This window comes from Salmo salar, chromosome ssa09 (assembly GCF_905237065.1).
Source record: "Salmo salar chromosome ssa09, Ssal_v3.1, whole genome shotgun sequence".
Classification (NCBI taxonomy): Eukaryota; Metazoa; Chordata; class Actinopteri; order Salmoniformes; family Salmonidae; genus Salmo; species Salmo salar.
In genome coordinates, this window is record NC_059450.1 from 124,114,191 (window position 1) to 124,135,334 (window position 21,144).

At 40.5% G+C, this 21,144-nt stretch overlaps 1 protein-coding gene across 1 annotated transcript in view; it reads left to right on the forward strand.

Moving 5' to 3' along the window:
- LOC106612542 (ubiquitin-associated and SH3 domain-containing protein B-like) overlaps nucleotides 1-20,944 on the forward strand; it is a 48,084-nt gene extending 27,140 nt beyond the window's left edge. Inside the window, exons 4-14 of the mRNA XM_014213775.2 lie at nucleotides 393-591; nucleotides 1,631-1,800; nucleotides 2,128-2,336; nucleotides 2,563-2,710; nucleotides 4,602-4,725; nucleotides 4,911-5,033; nucleotides 5,152-5,244; nucleotides 14,510-14,654; nucleotides 15,923-16,029; nucleotides 16,387-16,496; nucleotides 16,732-20,944. Coding sequence (XP_014069250.2) covers nucleotides 393-591; nucleotides 1,631-1,800; nucleotides 2,128-2,336; nucleotides 2,563-2,710; nucleotides 4,602-4,725; nucleotides 4,911-5,033; nucleotides 5,152-5,244; nucleotides 14,510-14,654; nucleotides 15,923-16,029; nucleotides 16,387-16,496; nucleotides 16,732-16,869 — 1,566 coding nt within the window. The 3' untranslated portion in view covers nucleotides 16,870-20,944. The remainder of the gene's footprint in view (nucleotides 1-392; nucleotides 592-1,630; nucleotides 1,801-2,127; nucleotides 2,337-2,562; nucleotides 2,711-4,601; nucleotides 4,726-4,910; nucleotides 5,034-5,151; nucleotides 5,245-14,509; nucleotides 14,655-15,922; nucleotides 16,030-16,386; nucleotides 16,497-16,731) is intronic.
- Nucleotides 20,945-21,144: the final 200 nt, after the last annotated feature.

A 21,144-nucleotide genomic window follows, 5' to 3' on the forward strand; every position in this document is an offset into this window, starting at 1 on the left:
CTTTTGAGTTCCATGTAGAACCCTCTGTTTAAAGGGTTCTACATGGAACCCAAAATAGTTCTAACTGTAACCAAAAAGTGTTCTACCTGTAACTGAAAAGGCTTCTCCTATGGGGACTGTGAAGAACTCTTTTGTAACCCTTTTTTCTAAGTGTGTATTTATCCAGGAAGTCCTGTTGAGGTCAAGAGACTGTATCATCTGTCTAGTACGAGCCAGTTTCCCAGACACAGATGAATCCTAGTCCCGGACAAAAACGTGCTTTTAATGGTGATTCTCAATTGAGCAGACTTCTAAGTCCAGGACTAGACTAATCTGTGTTTGGAGAACTGGCATTAAATGTTGATGTAAGACTCAGTGTTTGTGTGGTACTCAGACTCTACCCTGACCCCCAGTGTGCAGACAACAAGGTGGACGCCCTGTTGGAGGCCCTGCAGGCCACGGTGGGCCAATGGAGGGGTCGTTTCCCTAGCCCCCTGCCCCTGGAGCTCTACACCTCCTTCAACTTCATAGGCCTCTTTGTTGAGGAGCAGATCGCAGAGGTCCTCAAGCAGTTTGCTGCTGACTTTGCTTCCGAGGCTGCCAGAAAAGCTGGTAGGGACTCTCTCTGCCTGTGACACCTGGACACACACCCAATCTCCAGAATGCATGCACTCAGCTCTCCAGAATATTCTCGGCTGTCTCCTGCCAATTGTTGCACATTCATTGTGTAAATTGATGGCCCTTTGATTGTTTATTTTTTATCAATCAACATTACATGGGCCTAGTAAATGTAGCATTAATCTCCTTCATTTGGTTACATACATTTCTGTTAATACATGTATTACAGTCATTTACCGTTCTCATTCTCGGAGTGGAAACGTTATTTGCAGAGTTCACAACCTGCTACACTTGTGAGAAACGCGGTTTGGTTTATTTCATAACCATCATTTAGGAGTTTTGTCAGTTTTTTCATTGACTTTTGTTTGGAGTGCTCCATGTGAGCAATGAGCATGTGTGTGATTTCTCTGTTCTGATAACGTTGAGGGTGAGCGTGCGCCTGAGCACGCAACCTGCTGAGTTGATACAATGTTGCACTTCACTAAGGATAGCTCAAGACAGATAGAAAGTGAGGCAGATAGGAGTAGAGATTTTCATCAGGATATTTTTTACTGTTTTAATTTGTTGGCTTTAGGCCTATGTATTTTACTTAGTTGAAAGTGGAAGGTATAGGCTTACTGTTGCATTGGCCTATAGTTCCATGGCACGCAGATAGGTAGAAATGGTAGGATAAATTGTAAGCTTCCCCAAACTTGAAACTACAATCTTAGAAAAAGGGTTCCAAAAGAGGAGAACCCTTTTTGGTTCCTGGTAGAACCCTTTTTGGTTCCATGTTAGGACCCTCTGTGGAAAGGGTTCTACATTGAACCCAAATGGGGTTCTACCTGAAACCAAAAAGGGTTCTTCAAAGGGTTCTCCTATAGGGACAGCCTTCAGTACCCTTTTGGGTTCTAGATAGCACCTTTTTTTCTAAGAGTGTATGGTCTTTATCATAACACCCATTAAGAAAATGTGTGCGCGCGCAAGCACACAGGAGGTGACTTTCTTCATATTCTTTACCTTTATTCACTCGTTCCTCCTCTCTCTGTCTCAGATGTCCATTTAGAGCCCCATAAGAAGCAGCTCCATGTGACGTTAGCCTACCACTTCCCCACCAGTCACCTGACCTCCCTGGAAAAGCTGGCTAAGGGAATCGAGGTGAAGCTAGGCTGTGATTGGCTGGCTGTTCTTTTTTCCCGGGACATACGGTTTGCCAATCATGAGGTAATAATAACCACTTTGTTTTCTGACGCAAACCCTGTCCACCTTCATTTCACATCCAATACTACTCTTGTATTTTCTACTAATCAGTACCATGACATGGACCTTGTACCATTTACAATACAAGCTCATGAGGCATTTATAATAAGTGATATTTTTCAAGAATCAATGGGTATATACAGTATAATTCATTTTGAAACGGCTGTAAATATCAGAGTGACCCTTTACGAGCTTGCCCATTTAGACCTATAGCCTTGCATTGTACTGTATTATGGTGCTAGATAAGGCGTGGGTGTACTCAAGCTGTGTCCTTCCCTCCCTCTGTTGCAGACGCTGCGCGTGATGTATCCCTACGCCCCTCAGAATGAGGACGAGCTGGAGCTGGTTCCGGGCGACTTTGTCTTCATGTCTCCCTTGGAGCAGAACAACACTAGCGAGGGCTGGGTCTACGGGTCCTCCCTGGCCACGGGGCTGTCCGGCCTATTGCCTGAGAACTACGTCAGCCGGGCAGACGAGTGTGACACCTGGGTCTTTCACGGGTGAGCTCTCAAGAATGTGCTGTGCCAGTTTGAGAATGTATTATTTTCACCAGCTTCTTACTTACAGCTCTCGGTCCAGAACATGGGGGCTGGGGTCAATTCCATTTCAATTCATTCAATCCCGAAGGAACTGTAGAAGAGCATGGAGAGTTCTGCTCAGTAGTCAGTAGTGATGAATGAGTAGTAGTGAGTATGTGTGTTAACTCTTGTCCTCTACCCTGTGCAGATCACACTCCTTCTTCAGTTGCTCCGCCCCATTGGACAAAGTGAGCAGGGAAAGGGGCCTATTCGATGGGCTGCTGGACAGCCGTCTCCTCGACAACACAAGCGCTGGAGACACACCCACCTTGAGCCTCATCTGTCATCCCATGCAGGTACTGGACAGAAGGAAGTCTCTTTAACTTCTATGGGCTACACAGCCAGTGAAATATCAGAGCGGCAAATTCAAAAACAACAAAATGTCATAATTCAACTTTCTCAAACATACGACTATTTTACACCATTTTAAAGATACACGTCTCCTTGATGTAACCGCATTGTCTGATTTCAAAAAGGCTTTACAGCGAAAGCAAAACATTAGATTATTTTAGGAGAGTACATAGACAAAACTAATCACACAGCCATTTTCCAAGCAAGGACATGTGTCAATAAAACCCAAAACACAGCGAAATGAAGCACTAACCTTTGACAATCTTCATCAGATGACACTCCTAGGACATTATGTTACACAATACATGTATGTTTTGTTCGATAAAGTTCATATTTATATCCAAAAACAGCATTTTACATTGGCGCGTGATGTTCAGAAAATATTTTGCCTCCAATACTGTCGGTGAATCAGCACAACAATTTACAAAAATACTCATCATAAACGTTGATAAAATATTCAACTGTTATTCAAAGAATTATAGATGAACATCTCCTTTATGCAACCGCTGTGACAGATTTCAAAAAAGCTTCACGGGGAAAGCACACTTTGCAATAATTTGAGTACTGCGCTCAGAAAAATACACCAGGCAATACAGATACCCGCCATTTTGGAGTCATCTAAAATCATAAATAGCATTAGAAATATTCACTTACCTTTGATGATCTTCATCAGAAGGCACTTCCAGGAATCCCAGGTCCACAATAAATGTTGTTTTGTTCGATAAAGTCCATAATTTATGTCCAAATAACTCCTTGTTGTTTGCTCGTTCAGTAAGCTACTCCAAATGTAGGAAGCGCGCTGAAAATTACACGTCAAAAAGTTATATTTACATTCGTTGAAACATGCCAAACGTTGTAAAACATCAATCTTTAGGGCCTTTTTAACGTAAAACTTCAGGAATATTCCAACCGGACGATTCCAATGTCTTGAAAAATGTTATGGAACACAGCTACCTCCTCACGTGAATGCGCGTAATTGTGGCCTGTCATTCTCTCGGTCATCAGACTCCAGGAGGTCTTGTTCACTCTCTGTTGCCTGCAAAAGCCTGAAACACGTTCTAAAGACTGTTGACATCTAGTGGAAGCCTTAGGAAGTGCAAATTGAACCCTAAGTCACTGTATACTGAATAGGCCCAGTCTTGAAAAACTACTATCCACTTCCTGGTTGGATTTTTTTCTCAGGTTTTTACCTGCCATATGAGTTCTGTTATACTCACAGACACCATTCAAACAGTTTTAGAAACTTCAGAGTGTTTTCTATCCAAATCTGCATATTCTAGTTTCTGAGCCAGAGTAGTAACCTGTTTAAATTGGGTACGTTTTTCATCCGGCCGTGAAAATACTGCCCCCTAGCCCAGACAGGTTAACTGAACCATACATTTGTGATTTTTAGGGCCAGGAGCTTTTCCTGATCAGGATAACTAGTGCCTAGCATTTAATCGTGATCATGAAAAAGGATTATTATTATTCTTGAAGAATGACTTCAATTCAAGGTTATTATAGTAAACGAAAACGAATCATGAAAAAATGATTTAACAAACTGAAATAAAATAATTAACAAACAGGTTTGAAAAACTAAAACTATACGGAAACTATTATCTTTGACTCCAAAAACTAACAAAAATATAATAAAAACGATCATGAATTATGTTCAGTTTTAGTTTGTACGTTTTTTTTCTCACAATAAAATTTTAAATAAAAAACGAATATAAAAAGACAAAACTCTAATACCCTTGCTTCAGTAGCAAAGCTGTTTTTCTGGTGTACTGATCAATTCTCGAAAATGTTGGGAAATGTTATGGATTTAATGCCCGAATTCACTGTATTGTTTCTTAGGTGCTTCGGGTCAGCAGCAATCACTCTCAGCTGCCCAAGCGGACCCTGTTTGTCTGCCGGCACGGTGAGCGGATGGATGTGGTGTTTGGGAAACACTGGCTTTCACTGTGCTCTGATTCCAAAGGTGAGCAGAGTCAGACCAATGGTACTGGAGATGCAATTCTAAAAGCAAGTGTGCTTTCAAAGGAGTCATACATTTTGAGTTTGGATGAATCTGATGTTTTGATTGGATAGATAAAGGAGCAGTATTGTTTGTAGGTTTTGAAACCATAACAGTAGTGTGCTGGGTTGTGGTGTTCTATTCTACAGGTAGATATGTGCGCACTAACCTGAACATGCCAGTCAGCCTGCCCATGTGGAGTGGAGGACACAGAGATTACAACATGGACACCCCCATCACTGTGTTTGGTTCCACACAAGCACGAATAGTGGGTATGTGGTTGACAACACATAGTAGTAGGCTATGTTATCTGCCCGATTCCATATCTCATGTTTCATTGCAGCGTGATAACAATCTATTCCCCTGTCTGTCTGTCTGTCTGTGTTGCAGGCGAGGCGTTATTGGAGAGCAACACAGTGATAGACTTTGTGTACTGTTCACCCTCTCTGCGCTGTGTCCAGACTGCTCAGAACATCCTCAAAGGTAACTAGCATATAGCTACTTGCAACTACAAATCCTATTTAGGATTTTTTTTTTAAACATATCCATAATCCTCTCTAACACTTGATGAAGACTTAAAGGGGCAATCTGCAGTTGCTACATCCATTTTGAGGCTGAGGTTGGAGTGTTGTGGCGTCTGTTCTTGCAGTGACACGGTCATTTGTGCTCGTCTCTTCCTGTTTTTGTTTTTCTGTTTAACCTCTCTAGGGCGTGTGGGACGCTAGCGTCCCACCTGGCCAACATCCAGTGAAATTGCAGAGCGCCAAATTCAAAAACAGAAATACTCATTATAAAAATTCATAAAACATACAAGTGTTATACATGGGTTTAAAGATTAACTTCTTGTTAATCCAACCACGGTGTCAGATTTCAAAAAGACTTTACGGCGAAAGCATACCATGCGATTATTTGAGAAAAGCGCCCAGCAGACAAATCATTACAAACAGTTAGCAGCCAAGAAGAGGAGTAACAAAAGTCAGAAATAGCGATAAAATGTATCTCTTAACTTTGATGATCTTCATATGTTTGCACTCACAAGACTCCCATTTACTCAATAAATGTTCGTTTTGTTCGATCAAGTCCCTCTTTATATAAAAAAACCTCAGTTTTGTTAGCGCGTTTTGTTCAGTAAAACACTGTCTCAAACAACAGCTGGTGAAATTGCAGAGCGTGAAACTCAACAAAACAGAAATTCTCATAATAAACATACATAAAAGATACATATGTTATACACCAGCTTAAAGATAAACTAATTGTTAATCCAACCGCTGTGTCAGATTTCAAAAAGGCTTTACGGCGAAAGCAAACCATGCGATTATGTTAGGACAGCTCCTAGCCACAAAACACCATACAGACATTTTCCAGCCAAGGAGAGGACTCAGAAAAGTCAGAAATAGCGATTCAATTAATCACTTACCTTTGATGACCTTCATCTGGTGGCACTCCCAGGACTCCATGTTACACAATAAATGTTTGTTTTGTTCGATAATGTCCCTCTTTATGTCCAAAAACCTCCGTTTTGTTGGTGCGTTTAGTTCAGTAATCCAAAGGCACAAAGCGCGCTCTCAACATCCAGACGAAAAGTCAAAAAAGTACAATAAAAGTTTGTAGAAACATGTCAAACGATGTTTACAATGAATCCTCAGGTTGTTTTTGTCATAAATCATCAATAATATTTCAACCGGACCAAAGCTTCGTCAATAGAAAAGGAGAAACAAGAAAGGCGCACTCCCGATCACACGCTGGACTCATGTCTGGAAATTTCCACTGTCCACTCATTGAAAGTGCTGTATCTCCCTCATTTTTCAGAGTAAAAGCCTGAAACAATGCCTAAAGACTGGCCACATGTAGAAGAAGCCATAGAGTTCATGAACTGGGTCCTAAGTCTTTGTATGGTGGATAAGTTTTCAATGGAAAAACAGCCTTTGAAAATAATAGTACTTCCTGGATGGATTTTCCTCAGGTTTTTGCCTGCTATATCAGTTCTGTTATACTCACAGACATTATTTTAACAGTTTTGGAAACTTTACAGTGTTTTCTATCCAAATCTACCAATTATATGCATATCCTAGCTTCTGGGCCGAGTAGCAGGCAGTTTAATTTGGGCACGCTTTTCATCCAAAATTCCGAATGCTGCCCCCTACCCTAGTGAAGTTAAAGTGTTTTAAAGTTGCGATCTACCTCAACCAACCAAGTTTTTAGTGGTATTAAATCAGATAATTAATAATGAGGCAAATAGCAGTACTTTGGCTGTTAGTTTAATCCGTTTTTGTGAAACGCACCAAACAAGCTGTCGACCTAGCCCTTAATGGATACAGCGAACCGCAACAGCGGCTATCATACCTGACCTGGAAGAGGCAGTGGATACCGCATTACCCTTCCAGAAGCTGTTCCAGCTGTCACTGAACAGTGGGATAATTCCAGACTCATGGAAGAAGTCGCTGATTTTCCCAATACCTAAAAACAACAGGCCAAACCAATTGGCATACCGTGCCTCCAGGGGTGTTGATGATGCATTACTGGACATGCTGAACAATATCTACCAACGTTTAGAAAAGGCAAATAGCCTAATGAAAATTGTATTCATTAACTTCAGTAGCTCGTTTAACACCATCCAACCCCACCTACTGGTGGATAAGCTGGTGAATTTGGGTGTCAATTCTCTACTGATCAAGTGGATTAATAGTTTCCTTTTGAACCGTACTCAACAAGTGAAGTTTACCTCCGCCATCTCTACATCTAGAACGGTGAATACGGGAGCCCCTCACGGTTGCGTGCTTTCACCAATACTGTACTGTTAGGTTCTAAATATCAGAGTAAGAAATTGACGGACACTATAAAAGCTCCAACCAAGTTTATTCACCCAAAGGACGAACAGCTGAATAGATAAAAACATAAAAACATTTCCACCAGTGGTAGTACAGTGAGGGAAAAAGGTATTTGATCCCCTGCTGATTTTGTACGTTTGCCCACTGACAAAGAAATGATCAGTCTATAATTTTAATGGTAGGTTTATTTGAACAGTGAGAGACAGAATAACAACAAAAGAATCCAGAAAAACGCATGTCAAAAATTGTATAAATTGATTTGCATTTTAATGAGGGAAATAAGTATTTCACCCCCTCTCAATAAGAAAGATTTCTGACTCCCAGGTGTCTTTTATACAGGTAACGAGCTGATATTAGGAGCACACTCTTAAAGGGAGTGCTCCTAATCTCAGCTTGTTACCTGTATAAAAGACACCTGTCCACAGAAGCAATCAATCAATCAGATTCCAAACTCTCCACCATGGCCAAGACCAAAGAGCTCTCCAAGGATGTCAGGGACAAGATTGTAGACCTACACAAGGCTGGAATGGGCTACAAGTCCATCGCCAAGCAGCTTGGTGAGAAGGTGACAACAGTTGGTGTGATTATTCGCAAATGGAAGAAACACAAAAGAACTGTCAATCTCCCTCGGCCTGGTGAGATGCAATGATCATGAGAACGGTGAGGAATCAGCCCAGAACTACACGGGAGGATCTTGTCAATGATCTCAAGGAAGCTGGGACCATAGTCACCAAGAAAACAAATGGTAACACACTACGCTGTGAAGGACTGAAATCCTGCAGCGCCCGCAAGGTCCCCCTGCTCAAGAAAGCACATATGCATGCCCGTCTGAAGTTTGCCAATGAACATCTGAATGATTCAGAGGACAACTGGGTGAAAGTGTTGTGGTCAGATGAGACCAAAATGGAGCTCTTTGGCATCAACTCAACTCACCGTGTTTGGAGGAGGAGGAATGCTGCCTATGACCCCAAGAAAACCATCCCCACAGTCAAACATGGAGGTGGAAACATTATGCTTTGGGGGTGTTTTTCTGCTAAGGGGACAGGACAACTTCACCGCATCAAAGGGACGATGGACGGGGCCATGTACCGTCAAATCTTGCGTGAGAACCTCCTTCCCTCAGCCAGGGCATTGAAAATGGGTTGTGGATGACAATGACCCAAAACACACGGCCAAGGCAACAAAGGAGTGGCTCAAGAAGAAGCACATTAAGGTCCTGGATTGGCCTAGCCAGTCTCCATGCCTTAATTCTTACATCTAGGCGTTCCTCTAGCGGAACCCCGTTCCGCCAGCGGAACCCCTAGCCAACAGCCAATGGAATCGCATGGCGCGAAATACAAAAACAACTAAAATACCACAATTCATTTTTCTCAAACATACGACTATTTTACACCATTTGAAAGATAAACCTCTCCTGAATCCAACCACGTTGTTCGATTTCAAAAAGGCTTTACAGCGAAAGCAAAACATTAGATTATGTTAGGAGAGTACATAGACCAAAATAACCACACAGCCATTTTCCAAGCAAGCATATATGTCAATAATACCCGAAACACAGCTAAATGAAGCACTAACCTTTGATGATCTTCATCAGATGACACTCCTAGGACATTATGTTATACAATACATGTATGTTTTGTTCAATCAAGTTCATATTTATATCCAAAAACTGCTTTTTACATTGGCTCGTGATGTTCAGAAAATGTATTCCCACCAAAAACTTCTGGTGAATTTACAAAAATACTCATCATAAACATTGACAAAATACATAACAATTATTTTAAGAATTATAGATACAGAACTCCTTTATGCAATCGCTGTGTCAGATTTTAAAATAGCTTTTCGGCGAAAGCAAATTTTTCAATATTCTGAGTACATAGCTCGCCATCACGGGTCAACCTAAACTCAGAATTAGTATTAGAAATATTGTATTACCTTTGCTGATCTTCGTCAGAATGCACTCCCAGGACTGCTACTTCCACAAGAAATGTTGTTTTTGTTCGAAATAATCCATAGTTATGTCCAAATACCTCTGTTTTGTTCGTGCGTTCAGGTCACTATCCAAAAGGTAACGCGCGAGCGCAATTCGAGACACAAAAAGTCAAAATGTTCCATTACCGTACTTAGAAGCATGTCAAACACTGTTTAAAATACATTTTTATGGTATTTTTAACGTAAAATTGCAATAATATTACAACTGGACAATAGTGTATTCATTCAAGGAGAAAAAGAAAAAACAGCGTGCTCGCGGGAACGTGCATATCCAATCTCTTTGTCCTCAGGCAGACCACTCAGTAACTGAGCTCCTATACTCTGCCCAGAGACAGGAGAAGGCTCAATCCACTTTCGGAAGGCTTTAGACAGCCAATGGAAGCCTTAGAAAGTGCAACGTAACAGCACAGATACTGTAGTTTCGAAAGGGACTAGAAAGAAGAACTACATTTCTCAGATCCTACACTTTCTGGTTGACTTTTTCTCAGGTTTTTGCCTGCCATATGAGTTCTGTTATACTCACAGACACCATTCAAACAGTTTTAGAAACTTCAGAGTGGTTTCTATCAAAATCTACTAATACTATGCATATTCTCGTTTCTGGGCAAGAGTAGTAACCAGTTTAAATCGGGTATGTTTTTTCATCCGGCCGTGAAAATACTGCCCCCTATCCATATCAGGTTAATCCCATAGAAAATCTGTGGAGGGAGCTGAAGGTTCGAGTTGCCAAACGTCATCCTCAAAACCTTAATGACTTGGAGAAGATCTGCAAATAGGAGTGGGACAAAATCCCTCCTGAGATGTGTGCAAAACTGGTGGCCAACTACAAGAAACATCTGACCTCTGTGATTGCCAACAAGGGTTTTGCCACCAAGTACTAAGTCATGTTTTGCAGAGGGGTCAAATACTTATTTCCCTCATTAAAATGCAAATCAATTTATAACATTTTTGACATGCGTTTTTCTGGATTTTTTTGTTGTTATTCTGTCTCGCACTGTTCAAATAAACCTACCATTAAAATTATAGACTGATCATTTCTTTGGCAGTGGGAAAATGTACAAAATCAGCAGGGGATCAAATAATTTTTCCCCTCACTGTATATATTCCCCCATTTGGGTGGATTCTCCTCTCTAAACATTACATCTTTATTGATAGGCAGGAAGTGATACGGGCAATAAACTGTTCCTTCTCCCTTAATGTGACCTGACCTGACCTCGACCCCCTTACTCACTAAACCACATCTCTCCCTCCTTATCAGTGTCTGCCACATGTGATTACCTTTACTCATTACATTCCAAGCTTAATTGCCTCCACCATATACATTCCTCCTACAGATAACCATTAACTTCTGGTGTAGGCCCTTAGATTATAGCACTCAATATTTCAATAGGATACCTGATAATTAACAATATTCCAAGTTTAGCCAGAACTCATCAGTACACAAACGATTACCAAGCCTCTGACGCAGCCCACTTTTTTTTTTAATATGCAGACGCCACCGCTGTGGAGGGTTTCCTACACCCAGACCAAGCCTCTCTTCAAGGTTATGATAGAGGAACTGCAACATTTGTCCAGTGGTGTGCAGATACCTTTCTTGAAATAAACTTTAAGAAAACAAAAGAAATGGAAATTGATTTCAGAAGGAACAAAATTCCACTACCCCCTACGAAGATCAATGGGGAATCAGTCGATAGAGTGACCACATATAAGTACCTGGGAATCTAAATAGACAATACACTGAAATTCAATGACTGTGCCTTTGCAAAGATAAAGAAATTGCAACAGATAATGTTTTTTTTATGCAAACTGAACCATTTTAATGATGACCGCCGTATCTTACAAATGTTCTATAAATCTGTTCAGAGTGTGCTGTACTTTAGTCTGATATGCGTGTTCGGAAACATGCAAGTAAATGACCAAGTCAAGCTTCAGCGCTTGATTAAGACGGTGGGAACGATAATTGGTATAGACCAAGAATCAGCCACCAACCTGTACACAAAACTCATCCTCCTAAAACTTGAAAGCATTTTACAGGACAGTACTCATCCCCTTCACTCAAAACTCAGTCACAGCAGCAGCCGGATAAGGGGAAAGAGACTTCTTCAAAAGAAAATGAAAACAGATAGATATGGGGACTCTTTTATTCCAACAGCCATTAGGCTGTTTAATAGATAGTCTGTTTGTCCCTCCAGTATATAGTATATTGCACTTTCACTTTAAATGTGTAGCTATTGCACTTTGAATGAATTATTTTGTGTAGTTTCTGTGTTTTCATGTTTTATGTACTTTTATGTGTTTTATGTCTTTTTAAGCACATGACCAAATGAATTTCCCCCCTGGTGGGATAATAAAGTTGATGTGAATCTGAATCAGAATTATATGTAAACAATCTAATTTATAAATGCTTCATAAGCTTACCAACTGTCGTACCCCATCAGAACCAAAATATGTTTTTTTTACTTGAATGTTTGTAAACAAAGTAAATGTAAACATACACTGTATAGCCTACAAACATGGTTAAAAATATAATTTGATATCATGGATGGTCAGTTCTTGCATCCATACCTCTGTCCATAGCTTTGAAAATGGTTACATTTCTCCGGCCCCATCCCGAAACAGTGGCAGGGTGTACGCTTTGTTATTGTTTCAACCATGTGGCTCAGTTGGTAGAGCATGGTGTTTGCAACGCCAGCATGGTGTGTGCAACGCCAGGGTTGTGGGTTCGATTCCCACGGGGGGCCAGTACAATTTTTTTACTTTTTTTTTAAATGCATGAAATGAAAATGAAATGTATGTATTCACTACTGTAAGTCGCTCTGGATAAGAGCGTCTGCTAAATGACTAAAATGTAAAATGTAAATGTAACCATGGATTGCCCCTTTAGTGGTTGAAATGTTGTCAATAAACATAGTTGAGAGCATATAATGTGGTCTGGTACTGTCCAGAGCCCCACCCCCCAACCCTTTCCCCTGAAGTACTTACTGTATGTAGATCTGAGAGGGGTTTGATACCATTAGTCAATATGGTAGTAGTTCCCTTTCCTTCTGATGGGCAGTAGCGGTGTGTTGGTAAAATCACTGGGGAAGACAGAAAAAAAAGCCATATTAAAACCTATGTGTTGTGATAATTGCGTTGTTTGCTCTATAACCGGTTAGTTCATATACCTTGCCACCGTGATATATAGGCCTAAGGCCCAGACAATAAGAAGACACAGTGGCAGAATCATTTCAACTGCACCTTTGTTTCATCACAAAACCGGACTCCACAAAGCATATTGCATGTAACAAACAGTGATCAACAGCAAGTTAATGTTCCAACATTTTCAGAATACTAAACAACTATTTATTTAGAACCATAAAAGAGTTACTGCAAATCGCAAAGAAAACAGTAGCTGCCTCCACTATTCCAGCACCATTTCAACTTCAACATATCAACATCATCTCACCTATGCTTAGTCTAATACAGTCTAAAAGATACCCAAAACTATTTAGTCCAATCAACGTAAGCTAAATATGATGCGGCTGTCCATGGTTCTGATTTCTGTGTGTGTGTGTGTGTCTGCGTGCACGTTCGTGCAAGTAGAAAAAACATGTTGGCTCACCCTACTTGTTGAGAAACACCAATGCCATCCTCCTCTCTTTCATACTGTGTCATACTGTACACGCTTTAATTTTTTGTTGTCCTAGGCTACCTGGCTAAAATGCTTACTCGCTAGCCTAACTTCCTTTCATGGGCAACGTTAGCTAGTTAACGTAAACCTTCTACATCTAGCTACATATTGAACGTCCATCCCCTCAGGCCAGGAGGACAATGTATGAATGAATGGTTGGATCAGAATTTCCGTTATAATCATTGGCCAGTACAGATAATTAAGTAAAACCACAAGTCCAAATCCCTATCTCCATCCATGGCTAATTTAGGAAAGGAACAATTTTTAGCTAGCTAGCTTGCCACCGGAGGACAACAACACAACGAGATGCAACAATTCCATTTTTCTTCTGTCAATGACGTATGCTCTCAATGTGATTTGACGCCAAATCCAAACTGGCTTCCCTTGAGACTTTTTTGGTGCGCCAGGACCATTCACAGTTGAGCTCACTCAGTTTAGCTATTATTTTATATGGGTGGCAACAATGCCATACTCTTTTGGAGCAAACGGTACCAGATAGATGGCCTACACATACAGAGACAGAAGGGCACTGTTTCGCTCGCTTGGATGCATTCTCCGGTGAAATACATTCAGCCTCTTGTGAACTGAAGGAGAATTATGAAGCACAGAGAGCCAAAAGATTTAAATATATATATATATATATATATATATTAGAAAATTATTATTATATATACAGTACCAGTCAAAAGTTTGGACACACCTACTGATTCCAGGATTTTTGTTTATTTTTACTAATTTCTGCATTGTAGAGTAATAGTGAAGACATCAAAACTATGAAATAACACACATGGAATCATGTAGTAACCAAAAATTTTTTAAACAAATCAACTGGCTCTCATGAGGACTGCTGAAGGAAAGAGTGTACAAAGCTGTCATCAATGCAAAGGGTGGCTACTTCAAAGAATCTCAAATATAAAATCTATTTTATTTAACTTTTTTGGTTACTACATGATTCCATATGTGTTATTTCATAGTTTTGATGTAAATATATATATATATATTTACATATATATTTATATTGTAAAAATGTTGGCATCCATGAATATACGCCACTGCTGATAGACTAAGGGAAATTGTCTCCATATCGCTTACATTAATCCGATCGTTTCAATCCAATGCTTTCAGATCTACATAAGTGCCTAGGGGCTGGGGACTAGCGACTAGGGGACTATGGGTTGTTTTTGGACAGGGTTTATGTGTGTAGCAGAGGCTGCAGTCTTCCTCTTTTGCTGATGTGCCTCTCTGTCTCCCCTTGCAGGTCTGCAGCAGGATGGCAAGCTGAAGATCAGAGTGGAGCCAGGGCTATTCGAGTGGACCAAGTGGGTCTCTGGGAGCTCTCTTCCTACCTGGATCCCTCCCACAGACCTGGCTGCATCCCACTTCACTGTTGACACAACATACAGGTGATACAGGCAAGAGTATTTCCTGATTCACCTCCAACCTGTACTCTTACTGGCCATTTACACTATACAAGCGTCACTCGTCTAGCCACGCTAGCCTCGCCCTCATGTGGGTGCAAACAAGCTTGAAAGCAAGCTAGGTAGTGCTACGTATCAACAGCTATTGTCAGCCAATCTAGTAGGGGTTGGAAGCTATGGTAAGATTTGATTGGTCACTCGCATAGCGATATCACCGAGGATTTGAAGAAAATTCTGCCTGCCCTTTCCAGCTTCCACGCCCACTCCGCTTCTTTTCCTTTCCTTACATTGAAAATGAACAGTGGTGTAAAGTACTTAAGTAAAAATACTTGAAAGTTATTTTTGGAGTATCTGTACGTTACTATTTATATTTTTGACATCTTTTACTTTTACTTCATACATTCCGAACGAAAGTACTCATTACATTTTGAATGCTTAGCTGGACAGAAAAATTGTCTAATTCACACACTTATCAAGAGAACATTCCTGGTCATCCCTACTGCCTCTGATCTGATCTGGCGGATTCACTAAACACATGCTTCGTTTGTAACTTAAGTTCTGAGTTTTGGAGTGTGCCGTGCCCCTGGTTATGCGTAAATTTAAAAAAATAAGAAAATGGTGCCGTCTGATTTGCTTAATATAAGGAATTTGAAATGATTTATACCTTTTTCTTTTGATACTTAAGTATATATAAAACCAAATACTTTGACTTTTACTCAAGTTGGTATTTTACTGGGTGACTTTCACTTTTACTTGAGTCATTTTCTATTAAGGTATCTTTACTTTTATTCAAATATGACAATAGGGTACTTTTCACACCACTGAAAGTGAATGGCTTCCAATGTTTCACAGCACGATGCCACTTCCATGTGTAAACGCAGAGTTAGGCCCAACCCCTCTAGCCTTGGACCTAGGCACAGCTATAAACAAACCAGATATATACAAATAATATGGTCAACATTCCATTAAGACTATCATAGAATATGATGGAGCTACTACAATATTGCCTATGCTTATTTAATTCCTTCTGACCTACGTACATGAAGTAGTAAAGGTAGGGGCTAAGGGTTTAGATTTAGATGCACTATTGTAAAGTGGTTGTTCCACTGGATATTATAGGTGAATGCACCAATTTGTAAGTCGCTCTGGATAAGAGCGTCTGCTAAATGACTAAAATGGGTTGTTACTGGACGGGGCCAGAGCCTTTTCAGCCATACCTCTGTCTCACATGTTCTCACTGTTTCTTCCCACAGACCTCTCATACCGATAAGCAAACTTAGCGTGTCGGAGTCCTATGACACGTACATGAGCCGGAGCTACCAAGTGACCAAAGACATTCTGTCTGACTGCAAAAACATGGGTAATAAAGATGCAGGGTTCAGTCACTGCTGTGGCTTTGGATGGGATGTGAATAAAAAAAAAAACATTCCTGGGTTCAATTAGTACTTAACTTTCAAATCCTTTAGCTGTCCTCGATTGAGCTTGCCTGGCGCAATGGAATCAACGGATTCCAAAACGGATCCCAAAAGTGCAAACACTTCTCATCTCACACTCCACTCTAGACAGGCTCAATCAAACGCTCAGGGTATTTGAAAGAAAACAAATACTTTTTTAACCCAGATGTGATACAGAAACATCATGTGTGGGATGGACATTGGGATTCATTTGGTCCGGGTTGTTCTTCTGTTCCCTCATTTCCTCATCTCCCACTCTGTAGGAAACAACATACTGATTGTTGCCCACGCTTCCTCTCTGGAGGCCTGCACGCGACAGCTCCAGGGCCGTAGCCCCCAGACCTCCAAGGACTTCATCCAAGTAGTCAGGAAGGTCAGCTGGAGTTTATTTTACTCGCTCAATGTGATCTTTTCTTTTGATCTCATTGTTTCTTCCCCTCACTCTTTTTCACTCTTACTTTCACTCTATGCCGGTCTCTCTGTACCTGTGTTTCTGCCTGTGTTTCTGTCTGTCTCTCTCTCTGTCTGCCTTTCTCTTTCTCCCCCCCCTGCCTTTCCACCCGTACTGCCTTTGTTGCAGCTGACGAGAGCCTCTTTCCCTCCTGTAGATCCCCTACCTGGGTTTCTGTTCCTGTGAGGAGCAGGGCGACACAGGGGTCTGGCAGCTGGTGGACCCGCCCATCCTGCCCCTCACACATGGACCCAACCACAGCTTCAACTGGAAGGAGACCCTCCTTCAGGAATAACATCCGCTTCCATGGAGAGCAGACTTGCTCAGCCCCATCCTGAGGCTTTAGTTTCTGCTCAAATAACAGTGAGAGACCCCACCAGAGTCAATGGGTGGTTGGACCTGGATGTACTGTACTGTACATATTGTCATTTGACAGTATTGTTGACATTTCTAATTTGACAGTATTGTTGTTAGTGAGAACAGAGAGAGAGGAGAGTGAAATTGGAGAGGGCAGGGCTACCGTAAGTCTCAGGGTCTGGTTGATTGTGGAGGCTATCACTCAGCAGGCTACAGCAAGCACATGGACCATTACATATGACACCGCTGCGAGTCAACAGCGTACCAGAAGGGAGTCACAAGGTTGAGAACATTGACCTAAAAAATTAGCAGAATTGTTTGTGTTTTGAAAAGCAATTGCATTCCTTGTCCCGCTTGCAGATTAACTGTTGACGAGGGCAAACGTTATCCTCAAAAGCCCTTGACTGTAGCCGCAAGTCATGTCACAGATGTTTCCCAGCGTGGAATTTGTGTTTCTGTGTGTATAAAGTTGATCTCGTTGGGGGAAAAAAACTGCTAAACTTAATCCATGCTCTCTTGAATACTGTATGTACAACCACTTATTCATCCATTTAAACGGATTGCAGTGTGGTCAGTATGATGTCTTTTATGACTTTATGGTCACGTTGCATGCTGGTTGTATGAAAACGTTTTGTTAACGTAAGTAACCAGAAAAATACGTCTTCGCCTGGTTGTAATGTGTTATGTGACAAGATAACAACCAACATATGACATATTTACTATGACATCTTGAGCTCGTCATAAAAAATACATATTTATGTGGTCGTAACCGAGACTAGTTGGAAATCTGGTTTTATGACTTCTTCACAACCAGAAAACTGGTTTACAACCAGTTTACAACCAGAAAATGACGTCATTAAGACAGCATGTGCCAAATGTTTTTCACTGGGTGGTTTGTCACCCGGTTTGTTTGAAACAGTCTCGATGACACAAAGTGCACTATTGACAATCACAGGTGAGCCTTGGTGAGGCTGGTCGAATAACCAGTAGTTAGGAACTTGTATGTGTTTGTTTTACCTAATGTAAGGTCTTATGGCAGAATAGTTGTTGACCACTGCACTAGAAAACATCTTTCAGTCTTCCAGTTGTGAAATATCATATACAAAAGACCTGTCCTATGGTAGGGAAATACATGTTTTTCTCAGGTGTAGATTTCATTATGACCTTATACAGTATGTGCATTTCATTGGGCCATGAAAATTGTTGTGAGTGCCTCTTAAGATTGAACCTGATTTCTCTTGATGTCTCAGTGATGTCAGAGAGATGTTCTCTGCTCATTGAGTCAGCTTTTGTTTAGCCTCATCTAAATCTATCTGATCTAATCTTTCTGCAAATAATGATTATTAAGGAGGCTCTTAAACAATGCTCTGATGCTGTTCTTCCATTGATACATGCAAGTACAATACTTACACGTACAATTACAAATTTGTGAAAAGGCGTCAGTCAGGAACAAAGCAAGCCTACATCAGAGGTTAGCCACATGCACAGTTGAGGAAACCCTGGAAACCTAAAAACTGAGGAGGAAGCCATCTGTGTCAATTTGTGTTAATTTATTTTCTCCAATATTATATTTCCAAATGTATATAATTTAAGAAATAGATTTTTCACAAAAATGCTATAGTTTAGAGGACTAGTGGGCTAAGATGAGCAAAGATTGAAATGAAAACAAACTGATTGAAGGAGGAGATGATACAGTATTCCCTGTATATTCAGATATGAGCATCTCTGAGGTGGGTTCTGAATCCCCCCCCCCCCATATGATACTGACAGTATCACTGTTTCAGATATGTAGAAGTTACATACCAAATAAAAAAAAGTCAGGTCATTTTGTTGTGTATTGTTATCTTTTTTGGGGGGGATAGAGAATTCCTTCAACAGTTTGTTCAATACGTAGTATTATGGTTTAACCACTAGGTGTAAGTGTAAGACCTTTGGAGTTGACTACATACAGTATCTTAGGTGGAAAATGAGCTTGAAGCAGAGGCGTCATGCCCATATGGGGCACAAGGGCATGTACCCCCTCAGATTTGTCTTTTTTGTTTCAGATGTTAAATTAACTACTAAACTTAATTTTTAAGTCCACGTTTTATCATCATTATTTATAAAAATGATCTGTCAGCTGTATTTTGTGGAGGGGGTACACTTACTGGACCAGGTAAAGAGTACCCCCACCCACATATAATTGAACAGGTAAAGAGGTATGCTTAGATAACCTATGCAGGAAAATATACATAATTTTACATAGAATTAGGCATAATGATTATGGCTCTAGATTGCAGGAAAAATATGTTTCAGGTGTTTGCAAAATTCTCCATCATTACGTACTTTGTGCCCCCTTTAAAATAATAGGTGCATGACATCCCTGCCTGAAGTGATTTAAAAATAAAGACATCCTTAGAAAAGGATGCTGGCAGTAGACATAAATAACAAACTGAAAGGAATAAGATACTGTGATATTGTGTAAAATAAAAAATACAAATCTTTCAAGCTTTTGGTGAGATGGATTTCTGGCCTGCCTGGTGACATCAACAGGAGGTAAATTAGACCAATAAGAAAGAGAGTTCCAAACCTCTCTGCCAATAACAGCTAGTTTTCACTTTTCCCCTCCCCACTCAGACCACTCCCAGACAGTCCTAGCTAAATTTTTAATTGAAAACAATCACATTAAGGTACTTAATTGTTACTCAGAAATTATATGATACTAGGATCAAAACAGCTGTGTTAGACCTTTAAAGGGATACTTCAGGATTTTGGCAATTTTTATGTCTCTGTCCAGTATAAGGGAAGTTAGAGGTAGTTTTGTGAGACAATGCTAACTAGCGAAGCGCAGTGACTGGAAGTCTATGTACCCATAGACTTTAGCAATTGCACTAGCGCTAGTTAGCAACTTCCTTCAAACTGCACACAGGGACATAACAATGGTATCCACAAATTCATCTGACTCTGAGGAAGTAGAGGGGCCTCATTGCTAAAATCCTGAAGTATCTCTTTAAGACAGGTTAAGCAACCCAAGCCGGGTTAAACCAGACTGAGCTCTTCCGTCAGTCTGATTTACCAGGCAGAAGTGACCATATCACACCAAATGATGATGCATTTATGTCGTCAGCACCACTGATAATGTACCTAGCCACACACGTAATCATGCATACTAGTAGGCTATACAGCCCCACAGTGGAGGTGTCATAATACCCATAAAACCTAGCGGTGAAACAGGGAAATGATTCTAAGAATTTTTCCACCATTCATTTTTCCCATATGGAATTTTAGAAACACTTAAAATAAGGGCTGTGTTTCGTGTAGGCTTACCCTGGCGTGAAGTTTTGATAACCATGTAAATCTCTCTCGGACAAGGTGACTTTTATCAATATATTCGGCTCTATTTACTATCAGAATCGAAAATGCTAATTAGCATCAAAGTAGACATCATGCAAGACTACAAATCCCTGCAAGCTCCTGCACGTCATCTCTAGCTGACACCTTTGCCTTCAGGTATTGTGTCAGTATAAAACTTGCACAAGACAGTTCCCAGAATTGTCAATTTAAAGAAATGTAGCCAATGTATTCATTACTAAATGTAGCTAACATTAGATAGTTAATCCAGAGATTCTTACCTTTGCCTCGATTCTTCAGTCTTGTCCAGATCATCATGACATTTGTAGTTCTTTATGATAGCCACATTAGCAGCTAATTAGCCTTTCATTTTGAAGGGGGTAAATACAGGCCTTGTCCTAGGAGATTTACATGGTTGTCAAAATGTCACCCCAGGTTAAGCCTACACAAAATACAGCCCTTATTTGAAGTGTTTCTAAAATACCCTATGGGAATGGTGGAAATATGATTGGAACCATTTCCTCATACTGTGGTACTCTATGGTACCACAGTATGACAAATATGACAACCAACTCATACCTCTGATTATGTGCATAAAACTTCCATGAGAGTCAACTGTGTATCAATCATCTTGTTTAATTTTGTTGGGAAATAAACAGCATCCTTCTTTCAATAGCATCTTTCTCACTTGTTGAGTCCTTATCTCTATATAATTAGAGACCCAAATGCAACATTTATTTACTCTGACGTTGGGTTATTGTTGCACAGACTTCCAATTATATTTTGTGGCCTGCTCACCCCTATTTACGCCAGCGTATAAATACACCTGGGGCTTTGGGGCTCTGGTTTCAGACACTGTTTCAGCACCGGCAGCAGCTTAAAA